The following is a 20,184-nucleotide window of genomic DNA, read 5'->3' as shown; positions in this document are numbered from 1 at the left end:
AGATGTGCTCCAGCTAGAGCTAACGCTCTCAGCTGCGGGCATCTCGAACCTCACGTGTCTTCTTGTCCTCTGGAGGACAGACCTGGGCTTCTTCTAAGTGTTGATTTATTTTTTTTGGTGGGGGTAGGAGGACACACCCGGTGGTGCTTATAAACTTGTCTGTTTGCATTTTGTCTTGGCCACCCCGGGTGGTGCTTAGGGACCACTCGTGGTTCTGCACTCAGGGGTTGGTCCTGTAGGCTTGGGGGACTCTATGGGGTGTGTGTGTGGGGGAATCCAGGTCAGCCGTGCGGAAGGCCAGCCCCCTGGCCACTGTACTCTCTCTCCAGCTCCAAAATTATACATCCTTAAGGGGAGATACCCCGTACTATGGAATTCCTCCCAGGATTTTTAGATCAGATGCTTGAGTCCAAGGCCGAGTCCAAGCCCTCCTTTCACAGAAGCCGAGCCCCAGCGAGCCCCACCGAGTTCCAACGTTTTTATTCTAAAATCATGTTCCAGATCTGCGCCGTCAAAGCCGTGGTCAGCCTCAGCAACACAGCCTGTGGCCGGCCAGCAGGGCCAGCAGGTTCCAGCCCCTCACACGTCACTCACGCTGCCGAGACAGACAGGCTGCTGTGACAACAGGGGGACATGCAGGGAGTCCTGGTCGCTGCGACACATCGGAGATCAATAACAAGCGGTAGCAGATAGGGAAACCGGGCAGACGGAGACATCAGCCAAAGCCCGAGTCTGACTCTGCGGTGGCACTCCAGGGGGAGGGCTGGGAGCAACGGGGCCAAATGGCAGAGGGAGCCTCAGCCTCCCACGGGGAGGGGCCACACAGCAGCACACGCTCCACCAGGGGCGCAGCTGGAGTTGAAACCTCTACCGTGCCGTAAACCAACATTACTCCATGTAAGATGTCTTCACATGCTGCATACTGAAACGTCAGCTGGAAGATCACGAGCTTCATTTGACCGTCTATTTACTCTGGGGAACGGGGCGACCGTCCACTCTCCTTCTCCTAGGCAGTGGTGCTGGGCGGGAGGTGGCCTGCAGGACAGTCCCTGGGAGGGCCCGCTTCCTTGGAGGCCCAAGAGTAGACCAGAATGGAAGAGGGTTTTGACTCAATTCTCTACAATGCAAGTGGAGCCTCTCCAAACTGGAATTTTTGAATTTTGTATTTAGTAAAATGTAGCACAATATGATGCCACCAAATTCCAGAAATAAAATTCTAAACAATCTTTACTGTGTTTTTTTTTTATACCCTGAGCATTAAGGAAGAGGTCGGATCCTAGAAGTCCTGACTGTAATTTTGTAGTAGAAAGTGACAACCATTTTAGGTAGGCTAATACCTTCTAAAAAGAAATTTTTTTTTTCAAATGAAATATATTTAAAGTGCAAGTCACTGAACCACCTGTTTTGTAGCGATACTTAAATGCTCTACAATCTCAGTGACACGACATAACCTGCTCCAGAGAATTCTGCTCTGGCCCTGACCTGGAAGGTCGAACTGTCTTAACTGTCATCATCTGTGACTGACCCTGAAGAAAGCCCCTGCCTTCGGTGAGGCCAAGGGCCACTCCGGGGACCCTCAGGGCTGGGGGATCACATGGGGTGCCGGGGAAGGGAGCTGGGTGAGGCGTGTAGGGCTCCGCACACGCAGTCCCCGGCACTTGAGAGACTGCACTGGCAGTGAGACAGCCAGAGAGGGCAGTTCTCCACTCTCCACTTCGCAGAGGGGAGCGACGGAGAAGAACGGGATCTGATCCCTTAGCTCGAAGCTTTGAAAGTAACCCCAGTTGTAAGTCTGTCAAATATGCAGTTTGACTGGCTCCAGCAGGCGCCCAGGTCTGGAACACGCGCCCGTGTACTAGGAAACTGCCTTAATTCTCTCTACCCTATAGGCAGTGCTCTGAAGGTTGGGCAGTCTGGCGGACTCTTAATCTCACGGCAGGGCTAGGGGATTTGAGGCACGCAATGAAAAAGACAAACCCTTCAGTTTATCACAGTGACATAATAAGTCTTATGAAAGTGCTAATCAACTCAAACTAATTACAGTAATAAGTCAACTAGTAATTATGTTTTAAAATCGAAACCTCCACTAGATTTCTCCTGTTTTTGTTTACAAGTATGTCAGTTACTTAAAAATATGAGATCTGGGAGTTTGCTTATGAATTATAGAGTATATGGCTGAAAAGGATTCTTTTGGGAAAAAAAAATTGATCCCAGGAGGGTATGTATGCCCATGTCTGCACTCCCCCCTCACCCCCTGCATGGCTGACAGACTTGATGTGCAGAAGGAAACTTGGGGTCAGTAACCCCATTTCACTTTCATTCTCTGGTCTCCCAGCTGTGCTGGCAGCCCAAGACCTGAGCACCCCAGACGGAGCCACAGCAGAGCCACCCCCAGCAGTGCCTGGGGACCAGGCATGGCCTTACTCCGTGAGCTATGCGCATTTTAAACATTCCCTAGGGGCCGTCAGTTCTGCTGACCCGGGTTCAATCCCCACACCACATAAAGTCGAGTAACTCTTGCTTGAGTGCAGAGCCAGGAGTAAAATCAGAATATAGCTGTATGTGCCCCTTCCCCTCGCCCCCCAAGTCCCCTAAATCATCCATCCACTCACGTCTCTAGGAAAAAATTATTTTAAGCACGAAGTGAAGAAATTTCATTTATTTGAATACGGCAAGTTGGAATTATTTAGGGTAAGAACAATTTTTAAAACCTCCGAAGTCAGAGGCTGAAGCAGTACAGATGGTGGAACGCTTGCTCTGAATGCAGTCAACGGGGGTTCAGTCCCTGGCACCCCACATGGTCCTCCAAGTCCTGCCCAGAGGTGATTACTGAGCAGAGGCAGGAGTCAAACCAGAGCACGGCTGGGTGTGGCCAAAACAACAACAATAAAACCCTGGATACAAAATTCTGATTAAATGATTAAGGTGCTTTATCTTTTTAATGTTTTACTTCTTTTTTTTAAGAGGTTCCTGCTTTTTTAAAATTTTTATTTATTTTTGCTTTTTGGGTCACACCTGCGATGCACAGGGGCCACTCCTGGCTTTGCACTCAAGAATGACTCCTGGTGGTGCTCAGGGGACCATATGGGATGCTGGGAATCGAACCCAGGTCGAGCCGCATGCAAGGCAAACGCCCTACCCGCTGTGCTCTCTCTCCAGCCCTAATGTTTTACTTCTTAAAAGTAGAAATAACCCACATCAAATAAAACCGAACATAAAGATATAAAAAACCTTGGTGGGGCATATATGTATATGTGTGCTGGCTATATTATAAACACACTTTTTTTCCCCTGGGGGGGGCTTTTTGGGTTCCACACAGTGATGCTCAGGGGTGCCAGGCAAACACCCTACCAGCTGCACTATTGCTCCAGCCCCTTTGCATATGCTTCTAAAGATGAAAATGTTTTAGGATTTTTAAAATATTTTAAAAGTACTGTGGTTTGTTATCTCCAAACAGAACGGATTCTTTTTTTTTTTTGCTTTTTGGGTCACACCCGGTGATGCACAGGGGTTACTCCTGGCTCTGCACTCAGGAATGACCCCTGGCGGTGCTCAGGGGACCATATGTGATGCTGGGAATTGAACCCAGGTCGGTGGCATGCAAGGCAAGTGCCCTACCTGCCGTGCTATTGCTCCAGCCCCAGAACGGATTCTTAATTAGAATGTCTCAGGTGCATGTTTGAGGAACAGAGAATTTTGGTTAACTGTATTATCTAGTTTTTTTTTTTTTTAAATTAATGTCTATGGATGTGAAAATACAAGCATGACTGAAAAGTCCTGTGTCAAAGGTGTTCTCCTGAATGCACTGAGCTCTACAATAGTCAGAGGGTCAGTCTGCGATTGCTCCAAAGGCTGGACAGCTCACACTCTGGGCGCCTTTGCCACCTTTTGATTTGGATGACCACTGCAGCAACATCACCATGAAGCCCTGCTTACAGGGTACAAGTGAAGTACCACTGGTACTTTCCCTAAGTACTTTCTTATGAAAAGTCTCTGGACAAAACTCAAACCCACGGACCCGGGAACAGTCACGTAATGGGTTTAAAAATGGGTGAATGGGTCCAGCAGCACATGCTCTATAGGCCGGAGCCCTGATGGAGCAGCCCCGAGACCTGAGCTGGGAGGAGCCCACCCAGCTGGATGTGGCCCCCAAACAAAGCCAACAAACAGGAACCTGGATCCACACCTGAGAAGCGAGCCTGACTTCTGGAAACGCAATGTCCTCTTCCAGCCCTTCCTGCTTGTCCACACTAGCACAGACCACACTTCTCCCGAGAGGTGGGAGTGGCTTCAGTCCAGCTCAGTGGCACTAGGAAAGCTCGTGTCCTGTGTATCCCATGCTCCCCCCTCACGTGCCCCCAGCAGGTAGCTGGGAGAGTCACAGGACACTGCTCGCCCTCCCTGGAGCCATGCAGGCCTGTCCTCTCGCCCAGGCCCAGCCCCCCTCGGATGAGAGCCACCCGAAGGAGCGCAGTGCAGTTTCCCGGAATGAGCCGTGGGACGTGGACCCTGAGTGTCTGCCCACGTACACGCCAGCTGAAGTCGTAGTTCCTGCAGGATTCTAATCCCGTTGGCACTGTACTCGGGCTCTTCCCTCCCCTTCCCAGAGTCTACTGCTAACCAAGAGTTCATATCTGTTTTGTGGGGGCTGTGGGGGATTCGGGCCACAGCAGTTTCTCCAGCACTCACTCCCGCTCTGCTCAGGAAACACCATCTGTGGGGCTGGAGGGTCCACAGGGCGCGGGCTGGGTCAGCTCCATGTGGGACAAGCCCCTCAGCCCTGCTACAAAGCTGGAGGCTCCCCCCAGATGATGGCCCGCCCATCACTGCTCTCCTTCCCTGGCAGTCCCTCCAGCAGCGGCGGGAACACCTTCATCACGGTGTCTAGTCGCATACGGATGGATCGACACGACCCACTCGTCACATAATAACCCGGAGCTCCGCCCTCCCAGGGACACAGTGAGAGGAGACGGTCCTTTCTCCTGCACACATGGATTTCAGAAAATCTAAGCTGGGCAGCAGAATCGTGCAGCCCCTTAGGGTTAGTGCCTACACTTACGGGGCTTCTCTATCCCTCCGGGTCACGGGGCAAGGCCAGGCTCACTGCCCGTTTCAAACCAGTGCTGTGATATACAGTAAGGACTGTCTTTATTAAAGTTCATTTTGTCCTTAAAGTGTTCATCCATTATTATGCTTAATTACAAGGGAGAAAAAGTTAGGACCTAACCAGTGAATGTCAGCAACATTCGATTTCATTTAGAATTTCTTTTTTTTTTTTTTTGGTTTTTGGGTCACACCTGGCAATGCACAGGGGTCACTCCTGGCTCTGCACTCAGGAACCACCCCTGGCGGTGCCCAGGGGACCATATGGGATGCTGGGATTTGAACCTGGGTCGGCCGCGTGCAAGGCAAATGCCCCACCTGCTATGCTATCACTCCAGCCCCTCATTTAGAATTTCTATTTAAAAACAAATGATCTAAATAAGATTACAACTATATTGATTGTAAATCAGAGTTAAAGAAAGTAAAACCTCACAGAAATCAAGTTAACTCTCTTACAGAAAACTTAATCACATTTTAGATGTTGAGTATTAAACAGCCTGAAAAGTATCTCTGGCACAGGGGCGAGCTTTTAGACAGGACCTGCCTTCACTGAGGGCCCCGCTCTACAGTGACTGGGTGCTGACAAAAATCCTACTCTCAATTCAGTGAGAACAAGCCAGAAATTATGATTATACGAGAAAATTTTAAGAGGTAATGGATTTGCTAGATTCATCAGTTTTCAGTCTGATCTGAGCTATAGGAAATAAGTGCTTATTTGCAATAAAATTGGCAAGACAGGAAACTGTTAAAATTTTATCAATTTTTAAAATGGCTTTTCTAATACAACTTAGAAAGGGGGGAGTGATTCCCTGTAGTATTTTTTTTTGGGGGGTCACACCCATGGTGCTCAGGGCTTACTCCTGGCTCAGGGGACCATAGGGGTGCCAGAGATCTGAACCCTGGCTGTCCAGGTGCCAGGCAAGTGCCCTCCCTGCTGTACAACCGTTCCATGCCACCCCATCTTTAGTACTATTCTTCTTTGTCACTGTCATTGTCATCCCGCTTCTCATCGATTTGTTCAAGCGGGCAGCAGTAACGTCTCTCATCAAGAGACTTTTTGTTACTGTTTTCGGAATATCCAATACGCACGGGTAGCTTGCCAGGCTCTGCCGCTCGGGCTCGATAACTCTAGGTAGCTTGCCGGGCTCTCTGAGGGGCGGAGGAATCGAACTTGGGTTGGCCGCGTGAAAGGCGAACTCCCAACCGCTGTGCTATCAACTTCATTTATTTATACTGTTGAACTTGAATCAGCAAATCTCACAGAAATAAGTCAAATTTATCGAAAAGTAGCTGAGTGCACTGTTTCAAATGACCACCTATTTTTTACTAAGAGGAAAGGTTGGGGCGTGGAATTAGAAAAAGCCAAATAAGAGATCCATGAGCCAAGAGGAAATTAATTTTGAAGGCAACCAACTGTGTAGTTTATTCTTACCTTGGTTGTTTTTTTCACGGGTTGACATTTTTGCTGGTTAAGACAAAAATGACATATCTTACAATGAAAACTGAGCACTTCACAAAAACTATACAAATACACTTTCTTTTTTGATTACTACTGAGTGTACCTCAGTCTACTTTAAAAAGAATTATTATCAATTTGAAAAGATTTAACTGATGTAGAAAAAGAAAAGAATTTTAATTTACCTTGGTTGACGATGACATCTTTGTGCCTGCAAAAGAAATTCAAAGACATTAATTTTACAATTTGGCTGACCCTTAGCACTACATAAATAAATCCTGACAGTTTCAACGTCTAGGACACAATCCAGATAAAACTCTAAAAATGAAAATTCAGGTACTGCTACGTTTTTACGTTTCTCACTGGTTCTTATATATACTATTTTAAAAACATTGAATAGTCCACCTATAAAGATTGCCTACATAACAGATATAAAGCATTTATTATTTGAGATGAGAGGCTTTACCAAAAAACATACTTTAGAACACAGAAAATAAGAGAAGGTAAAAAATTATACTGTCAATTCTTTTAAATAATTTACATCATGTAGATATAATTTTAGTTACACACATGGTAGTGAAGGAATTATTTCTTTTCAGAGAAAACTAAGGATGAATTATACTTACTTGTCTGTGTTTTTTATAATTTTAGATATTAATTTTGATGTTGGAACAGCCTTCAATAATTTATTACGACTCTCATCTGAATTTTCCCATGAATTATGTAACTTTTCAGTCGCTGCTGGTCGTTTAATGCTGAAAGAAACATTCACCTCTGAGAGCTCAATTCCGCAAACAGCAGAGACATGCAGCGACAGCTCAAACAAAACCCCAGAGCAGCAGCCAGCACGTCCGCAAAGCTGATCCAGAGGGAGGAGAAGTGTTAGTGGAAAGGTTTTGCCCGGATGAGTAAAGGAGCTTAACAAGGCAACTTCCAAGTCCAGTGTGGAACTTTCAGTGTTATTCAGAAGATTCACTAGAATGCTATTAAAAAATTTAAAATTCATTATATGTATTTGTTGTTGTTAACAATAAAAACTACTTGGTTAAATTTCCATGTTTTTCTTAAAATATGCAGGAAAAATTACACTTTCATGCCATTGAAGACTGCTCATTTCACTTACGCCCTCATAATTAAATTATATCTTGGTACAATGGCCATTTCTCAATGATGTTATGAAAAGTAAAACTCCTCCTTATATAGGTCAAAGAATTTATCTCAAATTGGAAAGAAACATGATTTAACACAAGGCTATAATATCAATACTGATTCCATTGATTCATAACTGATGCTAAAAAATTTATAAATGATCTTTAGCTGCATTGCCAACCATCCTACAACTCATCTGGTCTTCAATACCTCTTGAAATAGTATATCCAGACAGCAGTTTTTAGAATGCAAGCACATTTCCAGGAGACCTAGAGAAGCTGGAAAAAAAAAAAAAAAAGATCTGGAACAAAGATACCAAGTCAAATTAGAGCCTTCAAGAGACTGGTTATTCTGAAAAGCACAAAGAGCCTTTAGCCACAAGGAATCCAAAGTTGCATGATATTAATAAGCTATATCCCAGGAAAACTCCACGTGAATTACAAACCATTGAGAAAGTGTGAGACACTGTGTGAGACACACAGAAAAAGCACATTTAGATGTGAAACATGCATCAATCAAGCGAAGGGTGCTTTGTTTTTCCAAACTTCCATCAGAGATTTGAATGGGAAAAAAAAAAGTCAAAAGATATTTCAGGAATGGCTGTGATTTGTTCTACTAAAATTCTAGCCAGATCTGAGAATGCTTTATAATCTCCTAGTAAGAAGTACAGAGGTAAAATATATCTACATCAACGCAGACAGCTTGAACCAGCATTTCTAGAGCAGACAGACTTGACTCAGTGGACGGAAAGAGCTGCTAAGGAGCCGGCTGCGGCCTCGAGGGCGGGTGGGCGGGCGGGTGGGGTGAGATCCCCAAGGAGGCTCACACAGTGTTAGAGTGTTTCTCCGAGCGCCTCTCCTAACTTTAAAATATGAATTACCACAGACACAGAGAGAAGCCCTCAAGCAAGCCTTTAGCACAGAGAAGACCAGGTGGAATGGATTCATTTCTCTACTCAAGCAAGAACTCAGCCCCCCACACCCAAACCTACAGTGGAGGAGCAGTGGCGGGGGAGAGGTGCTGGGGGAGGACCCTGGCAGGGTCTAGGCTGTAATGATCCCAAATGCGGTGAGGACAACGACACACGGCAGCCTGGTCGGAGTGTGCCACGCAGAACTTAAAGACAAAATTCTGCTCTGGATCATTTTTAGTTTTGGAGTAGGTCCCTTCTACCTTTCTTCCATCAGATTCTCGAGAGCTCGCTTTCCCCTCACCCCCAGCTTTAACTGATCAATAGTGACCTCACGTTTTTATTCTGAGGTGCTACGATATAGAATTACAGCAGCACAGAAAAGAGAAAGCAGCCACCAGGCTTCTCTCCTGAAATCCACTGCCAGCCAACGCTTTCCAAGCCCCGTGACCCAGGTTTCATTACAGCCATTCCCTACTCTGCTCGAGGGCCCAGTGGAGACCTTTTGGTGGGAGTAGGATTCTTGCTCTCTTGGATCTGTCTGTGTGTTTGGTGAGGCTGTGGAGAGGGCTGGGGAGAAGGTGGTGCTCGACTCTGTGCACTTTGATCATTACAATGAGATTCCTCTTTTTTTTCTCTCTGTCCATGTGGTTTTTCTTTCTTTTTTTCTGTACCACTGTAAAATAAAGTATGACATGGAACAACACAAATTTAAACAAATTAAAAGCTATATAAAAGAAAGTATTACATAAATCAAAACCCTGGTATCATAGAGTTGACACAGTTAATGCTGCTTTCACTCAACAATGAAAATACTTCTTTGAAAATTCTGGAAGCTGTTAAAGAAGAAATTTACAGTAACGCTAAAGTAACTTATTCTCTGAAGACCGCCCCTTAAGAACATACTGGCCTCTTCGGCATACTGCAAAGCTGGGAGGGGTGCTGTTAGCAGAACACTAATCTCCCTACGGGAGCACCAGCAATACTCAGAGCATCTCTGTAAAATATACTAACGCTCAGGCACTAAGTGCACATATTTTATAAACTATTGTCTAATTCCCATTTTTTTCCATCTACTTTTGCTGCCAGTTGAGTTTTAAACTGACCTAGAATCAAATGTTTTCCCCCAAACCCGTCAGTCTTGCTGTTTTAGATTTGTAAGCTAATGTCATATGCGCGCGCGCGTACACACACACACACACACACACACACACACACACACACACACACACACATACAAACTGACAAACATGCAAAGAAAAAATGCTGTAATTTCTATAAAAACTAATTTAAACATTCTGGAAAGATTCTATAAAAAAATAATTTGCTGGGGCCGGAGCGATAGCACAGCGGATAGGGTGTTTGCCTTGCATGAGGCTGACCGGGGTTCGATCCCAGCATCCCATATGGTCCCCCAGCACCGTCAGGAGTAATTCCTGAGTGAAGAGCCAGGAGTAACCCCTGAGCATCGCTGGGTGTGACCCAAAAAGAAAAAAAAAATTACTGTTGTTCTTCTTAAAATACAAAGATTTTCTAAAGAACTTCTGTTCCATTTTCTGTAGGTGGGTAATTCTAAGAATGGGGGAAGGTGGATTTTAATCTTGAGTTTTCATTCCTTTTGCTTTGTTTTGAATTCTGGGCATCTCACAGTGGTGCTCAGAGGACCAGATGGTCCCAGGGACTGAACCCGGGGCTCCGATATGCCAGCCCTCGCCCAGCCCTCTGAGCTTCTCCCGAGGCTATACTAAAAGATAAAACTATGGGTGGGAGAGAGAATCCCCAGGGTAAGGTGTTCAGGAGTGCACCCCCAGCTGAGCCAGGTATAGCCCCCAACCCCCAAAATAGTAAAATAACATACATCAAAAAGTTTTTTTCTATGAAAAATAATGTAAGTATATTTCAGGCAAGACAGTTAATGAGGAATCAAAGATGCATAGTTGGAAAGGGATGGAAGACAACATTTCATTAAAAATGGCAGATGTTTCAATTTTATGTTAAAATGAAAGCTTTAAGGTATTGGTGCATAACTTCTTATGTCCCCTGAAACATACAGCCCATGGCACTGGTATGCGGCCTCAGAGGGCACCTGTGATGAATGGATTCCAGGTCTGGCGAGAGCCGGCCCTGCAGAGCCTACAGTCCTTGCGCCGCGTATACGGGCACCAGGGCGGGCTCCCGCCGCAGAGCCCCTGTCTCTCCGAGCCACTTCTCCGGCCCAGCTGTACTTCTTAAGCAAACTGCATTTTTTACTTGACTTTAAGTGGCACAATTTGAGGTGTACGTCCAAGAACATTTTTTAATAAAACACACACAGCACGTACAACTAGGTAGCCTAATGACGACGCTCACACAGAATTCTGACAGAGCCATTTCTTCGCCTGGGTCCGTTCTGAAGCCTCTGACTGTAATCCGCTGGGCCTCGGCTGGCTAGCTAGCTCGGGTTCAATTTTTTCAGTGCGCTAAGAAATCTAAGTCTTTTATAAGTATATTACTAAAACTCTAAAACTGAGATGACTTCTTCCTTGTCAGTCTTTAAATTCTCCCAAATACATAGGGGCCAAGTCCTATGTGGGTGAGAGTCTTAGAAGAACTTTCTGCTGGGTTACTGAGAGGCACAGCGGCAGGTCCTGCATCAGAGCACTCAGAGACTGTCCCCTGGACTGATGAAAACACTCATCTGCCCGGAGCTAAGGCTACGGAAGAAAACGACACAAGTCTGAACTATAGCTAGATACAAGGAGTTATTAAAAACTGTATGTTTGTTTTCTGATGATTTGTCCTTTTCTCCTGAAAGTGTGGGGGACAGGTAAGCTGGGAATGATTTCTATATTCTTTAATGACAATGATCCAAACACTGAATTCCAGAAGGGACTTTTTTTTTCTTTTTAAAATGCCTAAAGATCTTATTGTTTCTTCATCATTCCTGTACCCCAATGTTCGGTGAACATCTATAAATCCACACCGATGAATAATTCAGTCACTGGCCTTAGTTTATTGAGGTAACCATTTTCCTTCAGTACATTATGATTTTTTTGTATTACTTAAGGTTTTTCCTCAATTATTCTTTGAAGAAAACAGCTGTAAGATTAGGTAGTTGATCTCTTCTGGTCTCTCCAAATTCTATATCGAATAATTTGCTAGGAATTACACAAAAGCAGAGAAAATCTGTAAGCAATTTTATTAAAAATAGATTAGACTAACTGATAAAAGAACATATAGAAACTAACCCTTTAATCCACTGAAACTACAATATATAACGTCAACACAGAACTCTAATACTCTGAATTAAAAGCCTTAACTTCAATGCTATAGAGAACAAAATCTGCAACAGTCTAATTTGTAACTAAACACTGTAAACACTGTAACACTGTTGTCCAGTTGTTCCTCGAGCAGGCACCAGTAACGGCTCCATTGTGAGACTTGTTACTGCTGTTTTTGGTATCACTGTATCACTGTCATCCCATTGTTCATCAATTTGCTCCAGTAACGTCTCCATTGTGAGACTTGTTACTGTTTTTGTCATATTAAATATAAATATATACAGAAGATTCTATTTCTTCTTTTTAAAAGCTCTATCCATGCTACCAAAATGCCACCTGTATCATCCAAATATTTAATGATATTAAATATGTATCTCAACAATGCTTGTTAAAAAACAAACCCAGACCAGAGAGTGAAGCCGATGTCCTTCCGCAAGAGTGAGGCACTCCCTGGACAGGCTGAACTGCACCCAGCTGTTACGCTCTTTCCCGACCCCAGTGACCACACCAAGACAACTCTGGGAGTCAGCTTCTCCCCCCCTCACATGGTTACCTTTTAGCAGCAGATGAAAGAGTTTCTTTTTTTGCAATGGAGACAGAGCTTGTATGATTCTGTTTTCTGTTTGCACCACTACTTCCATTGGTTATACAGGACATGGAAATAGCTTCTCGAAGGCCTGGCTGACCTAACGGGGTTGAAAGAAAAAATAGATTGATGTCAAACCGGTCCTCACAGACGACACTTAAGCAGGTCTAGACCCGGTGAGCCCACTGTTCCCGGAAATACTGCCCTGAGATTCCAGCTCAGCGAAGCAGACCCAGAGGAAGCCAGGTGGGCTGGGGGCCACAGCTGGGGGCTCCCCAAGAGAGCAGATCAGGCACACACCCTAAGTCGACATCAAGGAAACCCAAACCCCCCACCTCAGCGATGTTCAGAAGTCACACAGGTTGTTATAAAGCCATGAATTAGGAAACCTAGGAATCCTAAATATTCCACACAAATCAAGTGTCAGTGTGTGAAGCAACTGTGACCACAGCAGCGGGGTGAGAAGAAATGCCCAATGGATGCCAGTGTGTCAGGAAAACTCAGACACACACCAAGGAGCTCGGAACAGAACCTGGGCTTGGAATTCTGGTACTCAAGTTTCCCATATGTCCACCTGAAATCTTACATCTGCCCAACCTGTTTGCTTCTTTTCATAAGAACAAAAATTAAAAAAAAAAAATTCTTCTAGGTATCAAAAAATATTTAGTGTCCCAGAATTCCATCCAGGATGGTATGATGCTGAATGTTTGACCAAAAATAGCTGCTAGGACCCACTCGTATCTTAATGATCTAAAATGCTCCCCCCACACAGAGATTTCTAGACCCTACCAACGCCAAATAAATCAGGAGAGAGGGAGAGGGAGACCAAGTGTCTTATTTACCCTCTCCATACGTTCAGACAAGCCTCACGAGTGAAGGAACCAGCATAGGAATGCAGGTGTGCGGAACCTGGGGCTGAGATCTCCAAGCCTGCTCGGATCGGGACTGGGCCTCTTCCGCCCAAATCCCCCATTTTCCAGTAGCTAGGCTATCACACCCAGAAACTGCCCCCATCAACAGCCAACAGTCCAGAGACTATAAAACCAAACTCCCGGAAGACATCTTATAGCCTAGTTCTCCCTCTCAGAGAACCTGGCAAGCTCCCCGTGGCGTATTCCTATGTCCAAACCAGAACACTGATGGGTCTCATTCCCTTGACCCTGAAAGAGCCTCCAATGCAACACAATTGGGAAGGATAAGTAAAGAGAGGCTTCTAAAATATCGGGGCTGGGACGAATGGAGATGTTACTGAGATTGCTCAAGAAAACTGACGATCAACAGGATGATGATGGTGATGATAATGATTTTAGTGATATGATTAACAAGACAGATTCTTTTCTGTTTGGAAAGATATATGAGCAAAATCTAGAATTTGATTTTATCCTATCTTTGCTATGCCTGGGTTCCTGCATTTGCTCTGGAGCCTGCTTCACCTCCAGACTCATTCTCTTTTAAGGGGGGCAGAGCTGGGACCACACCTGGCTCAGGGGAACAGGACCAACGCAGTGTTGGTATTCAAACCAGAGGTGTGAATCTTTGTGCCAGAGTTTCTGGCCCTCCTCACCCTCACAGTTCAAGCTTTCACGTCAACCCCACTCTTTGAGGCTTTCCTCATCACGAGATCACGGTCGGTGTGCCCGTGGCCCTTACTTCCTTCCCAGGCGGGTCACTGTTCATGATGTTCCCTCATCTAGCAGGGTACCATGGTTTCTTTAGCTGTCCTCAGATTCTTATGGATCTATGTGCTTGGCACAAAGAAAGAGTTACTATCTGTATGTCTAAGGAATTTCATCCTTGTCACTACTACTTCATATTTCTCTTCTGAATTATGTTGAATTTATCTTTCTGTTAGAGCATTCTCCAGATTGCCCCGAATGATCTTTTTAAAACATGCAAATTCTCTTTGCATCTAATATGCCATCAACTGTAACAGGCATCATCATTTATTTTGCATGTCATTAGAAAGAAGTGCTACCCGTGAAAACTATGTTAGGTAGAATACAATGCAATTTCAGACACTAAGATACAAGAAATACAGGCATTTTAGAATTAATGGGTTACTGTGGATCTACCTGTTACGCCCCAGCTTAAAAATCTTTAAATAATTCTCTAGTGCCCTCAGGATAAAAACTAAACTCCGAAGCAAGGTAGGAAAAAGCCTTTCTCTACGGCCTGTCTGCCAGCCTCGGCTTATTTCTTGCCACACCCAAGCTCAACCTTGGCTTCTTCTACTCTGAACTCCCAAAGACTTTGACTCTCCAAGCTTTCACACATGATCCTTTTCGCTGGCCTCCTCCAGTCATCCCTGCCCACTAAATTAACATGTGTTCCTCATCTGTTTACCCATCTAGTATTTCCTCAGGCTTATCAGAATTCAGCCCTGTTTGCAGAAAAGCACAAAGGCAGCCAAAGAAATGGGGGAGTCTGTGAAAGAATCCCACTGGCAATGAAGAGGTGTCCTAAGTATAGATTAAGAGTACAAAGAAAAGATTCTTACAATCAGGGACAAAACTCAAGAACGGCTTCCTAGAGAAATGCCAAGTCTTAAAAGGAAGCAAGAGACAGCCACGCAGAAGGGAGACAGTGACCTCCTGGGTTCCGACCCCAGGATGGGGACAGATCAGCAAACTGGGGTGTGTATGTGTGTAGCCTGGGGACTGTGGGCTCAGGTGAGGTAAAAGCTCGCTGATACGGCGATAAGGGGAGCAGAATTCTCATGGGAGAAAGGCGGGAGGAAAGCAGGAGCCCAGTCATGGAAACTATGTAGAAATGGCCAGACCACTAAGAGGTCTATGCTGGAAGTGCAACTGGGCTCAGGGAAGGGCCCGTGGTAGAGGCAGGGGGTGAGCACCTGAGGCTGCAGGAGGAGGCAGGATGTGCTCAGTTTGGGGACATGGCATTTTCATAAATTCTGGAGGCCAAAACAGCAAAACAATAGATAATCCTGAGTTGTAAAAACCTTGAGACAATCTGTTAAGTGGCGTGAGCGAGTCACCACTGAACGAGCAGGAAGCAAGCAGCGGAGTCACACTCCCGAGGAACATTCTGATTGCAGCAGTCAGCACGCAGCCCTGTGCAACCATCCCGTGTCACAGACAGGACAGGAACCAGGGCCAGAGACACCGCAGGGAGAAGAGAAGGCGCATGTGTGTGTCCCAAACCGACAAGTCAGGCTGACAACTCTCACTCCATGCAGGACACGAAGCACTTGTTGGGTGGAGGCAGTGTCCCAAGCATTTTATACTTGTCACACAGTGCCAGGAACCGAACCTGGGTCGGGCACAGATGTAGCTGTACTATCTCCAGGCCCCTTCTCCCCCAAAGTGCACCGGGCGAGGAGGTGGAGGTGCAGACCTGTGCCCGACACCACCCCTGTCACAGGAATGCTTCTGCAGGAGAACTGACACCCTCCCTCCACACTACACGCAGCCTTGGGGGTGGTCCAGGTGACGGTGCTGGACACTCAGTTTATCAGCAGTTTTCTGATTTGAAACTCCATCTTCAGATCATCAACCCGACCCCTTAATTTCAAGCCACCATGTGCTAAGTATGTATTCACAGGTTGCCCTGGGCTGTATTCTCAAATGACATTCATGTGGTCACCCCCAAGAAGTCCTAACGGGTTTCCCAGGCACCATCTGTGACACAATCTGTCTTCCCAGTGGTCAGTGCTGCTGAAGTGTCCCCTGGGAGGGCTGCCATCCCTTCACCCCAGGGTCTGGGCAATTGCTCTTGCTCGGGCAGGGGTGAGGCTGTGACTGGCAGCAGAGTTAGTGAAGACACTCGCCATCAAAAGGAAAGAATCTCCTCTAGAGACGATGATGTGAGATTTCAGCAACTTGTCCCCTTAAAAATGGGATGGTGGGGAGTTCTCCTGACCTGCTCGTGGCCTGGGTTCAACACCCAGCACCAGATATGTTCCCTGAGCCCTGTCAGAAGTGGCCCAAAAGTCCTAAAAGTTTAAAAAAAAATTAAACTACTGGGAAAACTTTCTACCCCAGCTAAGAGTCTGGCACAATACATTTGAGAAGGAAAACAAACTAAGAAATCCCTGTGACTTTGCTTTTTATTCTACTGGCAGAATGGAAAAGATAGAATTCTGGAATGCCTAGCTCCATTTCTGGCCTCTGCATTTTCCAAGTGGCAGTATCAAAAGGAAGTGCCACAACAGAAAGCCACTTGGTCAGTAGCATCTGTACAAACTTTAGCTTCAGCTGTACAGCAAGCAAGTGCATCAAGTAGCTGTCTGCCTTAGGAAGAAAGTCAAACTTTACTTGAGCCACAATTTCATAGAGAATTCAGCTGAGTTATCCAAAGACATTTATCTTACTTTTAAAGTTCTCTAGAAAAATATAAAAACCTTAAGAAAACAGGCATATTATTAGTGATTCTGTCCTTGACTGATGTGAAGGGAAATACCATAAATTCTAATTTCACATACAAGATTCAATTATCTGTACTATCAAAGACAACTTTTCTTTAATCGAAGGGGGAAAAAAACCCCAAATCCTTAAAAACAATGTTTAAGCATCTTATGAAAACCTTCACTCGGGAACCCAGTCACAGCCATGCTCAAGGCCCCTCTCCATACGTTCGGACAAGCCTCATGCATGAAGGAACCAGGATAGGAACCCAGGTGTGTGAGACCTGGGGCTGAGATCTCCAAGCCTGCTCGGATTGGGACTGGGCCTCTTCTGCCCAGATCCTCCATTTTCCAGTAACTAGGCAGTCACACCCAGAAACTGCCCCCCCCACCCCCCGCGCCGTGTAATCCCATCAATGGCCAACATCCAGAGACTATAAAACCAAGCTCCCAAAAGAGAGCGACGACGAAGAGTCTCTTGCCCCCATGCCTGGCTGTCTTCACCCAGGTCCCTCGGAGGAGGGCTGAGTTTCCCTCCCTGCCCCGAGCAGAGCTCCGGCAGCTGAAGACCTGCCCCTGGCCCTGGGTAATCCCATCAACGGCCAACATCCAGAGAGTATAAAACCAAGCTCCCAGAAGACATCTTATAGCCTAGGTCTCCCTCTCAGAGAACCTGGCAAGCTACCGAGAGTGTTCTGCCCACCTGGGAGAGCCTGGCAAGTTCCCCATGGTGTATTCATATGCCAAAACCAGTAACAGTGATGGGTCTCATTCCCCTGACCCTGAAAGAGCCTCCAATGGGGCACCATTGGGAAGGATGAGTAAAGAGAGGCTTCTAAAATCTCAGGGTTAGGACGAACAGAGACGTTACTGAGAATGCTCGAGAAAATCGACGATCAACGAGATGATGATGATGGTGATGATTTTAAAATACTCTGCTCAAAAATTCTAGTAATGCATTTAAAAAATTTTCTAGGGGCTAGAGAAATAGTATAGGGGTTAAGGCCCTGAGCTTGTCTGCAGCTAACCTAGGTTCCATTCCTGGCACTGCATATGGTTCCCCCACTCCTACACACACACAAGCACTATAAGGACTGACCCCCTGAGCACAGAGCCAGGGAATAAGCCCTGAGCACTGTCAGGTGTGGCCCAAAAACAAAACATACAATCAAAAACCAACTTTCGGGCCAAAGTGACAGTACAGCAGATAGGGTGTCTGCCTTGCATGTGGCTGACCAGGACCCCATATGGATCCCTGAGCACACCAGGAATGATACCCAAGTGCGGGGCCCTGAGACCCACTGGGTGGGGCTCAAAAACCACCACCACCGCAAAAAACCCCACCTTTTTTATACTGTGAAATATGACAGCTGATCCTTTTTTAAGCTATGCAAATACTGAAAAACCACTTAAGCTATTTTTTTCCAACTTCTTTGCAACATCTATGTATACACTCCAAGTTAAAGCTACTTAGAATTTCCAGCTAAAAACTTTGAAGTATGTGCTTGGGGCCCTAGGGGCAGCCTCTGGTGAGTGCTTCGCCAGCAGGAGGCCTTGAGTTCAGTCTTGGGGGCTGCAACCTGCAGTGACCAGGGCCCGACAGCTCTGCGGTCTGCTACCCAGTGCCATAAGCACTATCTGAACATTCTGGCAAAGTGTTGTGCAAAGACTATGAGCACAGGGATGTGGGCCTGTACTCACTCTGAGTGTCCAGAAAGTGTGATCACTGGCAAGAACATGTGTGGGCCTGCCGCAGGTCCAAGACAGCACAACTAGAATGTGTGGGAGCATGTCTAACGGAGAGTGACCCCCGGTAAGCTCCCAAACGTGAGCGCACCACCGCCAGTCACAGGGGTGCCCCTGACCATCTGACCGAAGGACGAGAAAGGGAGCAAATGACGACCAACATGAGCTCGAGGAGGCTAAAGGGCCAGCATGCAGGCTTTGCAGGCTGGTGTCCTGCAGTCCATTCCTGGCACCAAATGGTCCCCCTGGGGTACTGCTGCAGTGGTCCCTGGGCACCGCCTGGTGGGGCTTCCCCAATAAACAAAGCACTCTGACTAAAAATAAATTTCATGAAGATGTATCTCAATGCTTTTACACCAAGAATAGAAAATATAACTGGTTGGCAGTCAGTTTTCCACGGAAGTAATTATTTCCATGAAGCAATTTGGGGGGGTGGGGAGGGAGGTCGGGTCACACCCTGCAGTGCTTAGGGCCTATTCCAGGCTCTGTGTTCAGGGGTTGCTCCTAGTACTCAGGAAACCATATAGTGCCAGAGAGCAAACCAGAACTGGCAACATAAAGTGCCTTAAGCCCTGTGCTATCTCTTGGTGCTTAGAGCAATTATTTCTTAACAAATTAAAATTATGCTCATTTCAAAAAACATTTCTTTGTTTTTCGCCAAATTACTACAAAGCCATGCCTCCATCAGCCCACTGCGTCAACAGCAAGCGAAAGCCTTTACCTGAGTAACCAGATAACAAAGCATCGCAGTAGTGACCCCCGCTGCAGAATGTCTCCATCAGCCGGACTGTGAGAACAGCAGAGCCAACTCACTAAGAAAAAGCCAAGGCGAGGGGCCCGTGTCGTGGCGAGTGAGAATCACTGTGGAGCAGCTGGATGTGGTTCCGGGCAGTTCCCCCTTAAAGAGCCTTTAACAAAACTCACCCTGAATTCACTTTTGTTTGGGGCCACACCTAGCAGAGCTCAGGACTCTCTCCTGGTAGAGTTCAGGGGACCCACCTTTCAGGATGCTGACCCAGTGCAAGGAAAGCGTGGTACCTGCTGTGCTACCTTTCTGGTCCCTAAATTAAGAATAATAAAGACAAGATAGAAGGGGAATATAAAGGCCGACTCAGCACAAACTAGGGAAGAGCAGCAGCTCTGATCATATTGATGCTTCCTGACACAGAAACAGCAGCCAAAATGTTAACGATCAGCTGCATATCTTCCAGGGGCTGGAGCAATAGCACAGCGGGCAGGGCGTTTGCCTTGCATGCGACCAACCCGGGTTCGATTCCAGCATCCCATATGGTTCCCTGAGCACTGCCAGGGGTAATTCCTGAGTGCAGAGCCAGGAGTAATCCCTGTGCATCGTCAGGTGTGATCCAAAAAGCAAAAAAGTAAATAAATAAAAAATAAAAAAAATAAAAACATCTTCCAATTTTCCTGTAAACTGTTGTGTAATGGTACTTGGGGACAATCTATGCCAGTACATGGTCCCACCTAGGGCCTTGCACTGACCAGGCATCTGTGTGTTCTATCACTCAGCCACATCCCTGCCCCTGCATTTCTTTAACAAAAAATGTTAGTAAATAAAAAGTTTAGTTTTTAAACTTTTACTGTTTACATCTT

General features: G+C 46.1%; 1 protein-coding gene across 4 annotated transcripts in view; it reads right to left on the bottom strand.

Annotated features, from left to right (window-relative positions):
- Nucleotides 1-20,184, bottom strand: part of EML4 (EMAP like 4) — a 94,815-nt gene that overhangs the window by 27,385 nt on the left and 47,246 nt on the right. The window contains exons 3-6 of one of the 4 annotated variants that reach the window (XM_055120619.1): nt 12,432-12,564; nt 9,121-9,294; nt 7,186-7,314; nt 6,745-6,770 (exon numbers count right to left, since the gene is read on the bottom strand). In XM_055120619.1, coding sequence (XP_054976594.1) covers nt 6,745-6,770; nt 7,186-7,314; nt 9,121-9,294; nt 12,432-12,564 — 462 coding nt within the window. Of the gene's footprint in view, nt 1-6,535; nt 6,569-6,744; nt 6,771-7,185; nt 7,315-9,120; nt 9,295-12,431; nt 12,565-20,184 lie in introns of all 4 variants that reach the window. The other 3 variants (XM_055120622.1, XM_055120620.1, XM_055120621.1) reach the window with 3 other exon arrangements.

This window comes from Sorex araneus, chromosome X (assembly GCF_027595985.1).
Source record: "Sorex araneus isolate mSorAra2 chromosome X, mSorAra2.pri, whole genome shotgun sequence".
In the NCBI taxonomy this organism is placed as follows: domain Eukaryota; kingdom Metazoa; phylum Chordata; class Mammalia; order Eulipotyphla; family Soricidae; genus Sorex; species Sorex araneus.
The sequence above is the reverse complement of the archived record's forward strand: the minus strand, read 5'-3'. Positions and strand labels throughout refer to the sequence as shown.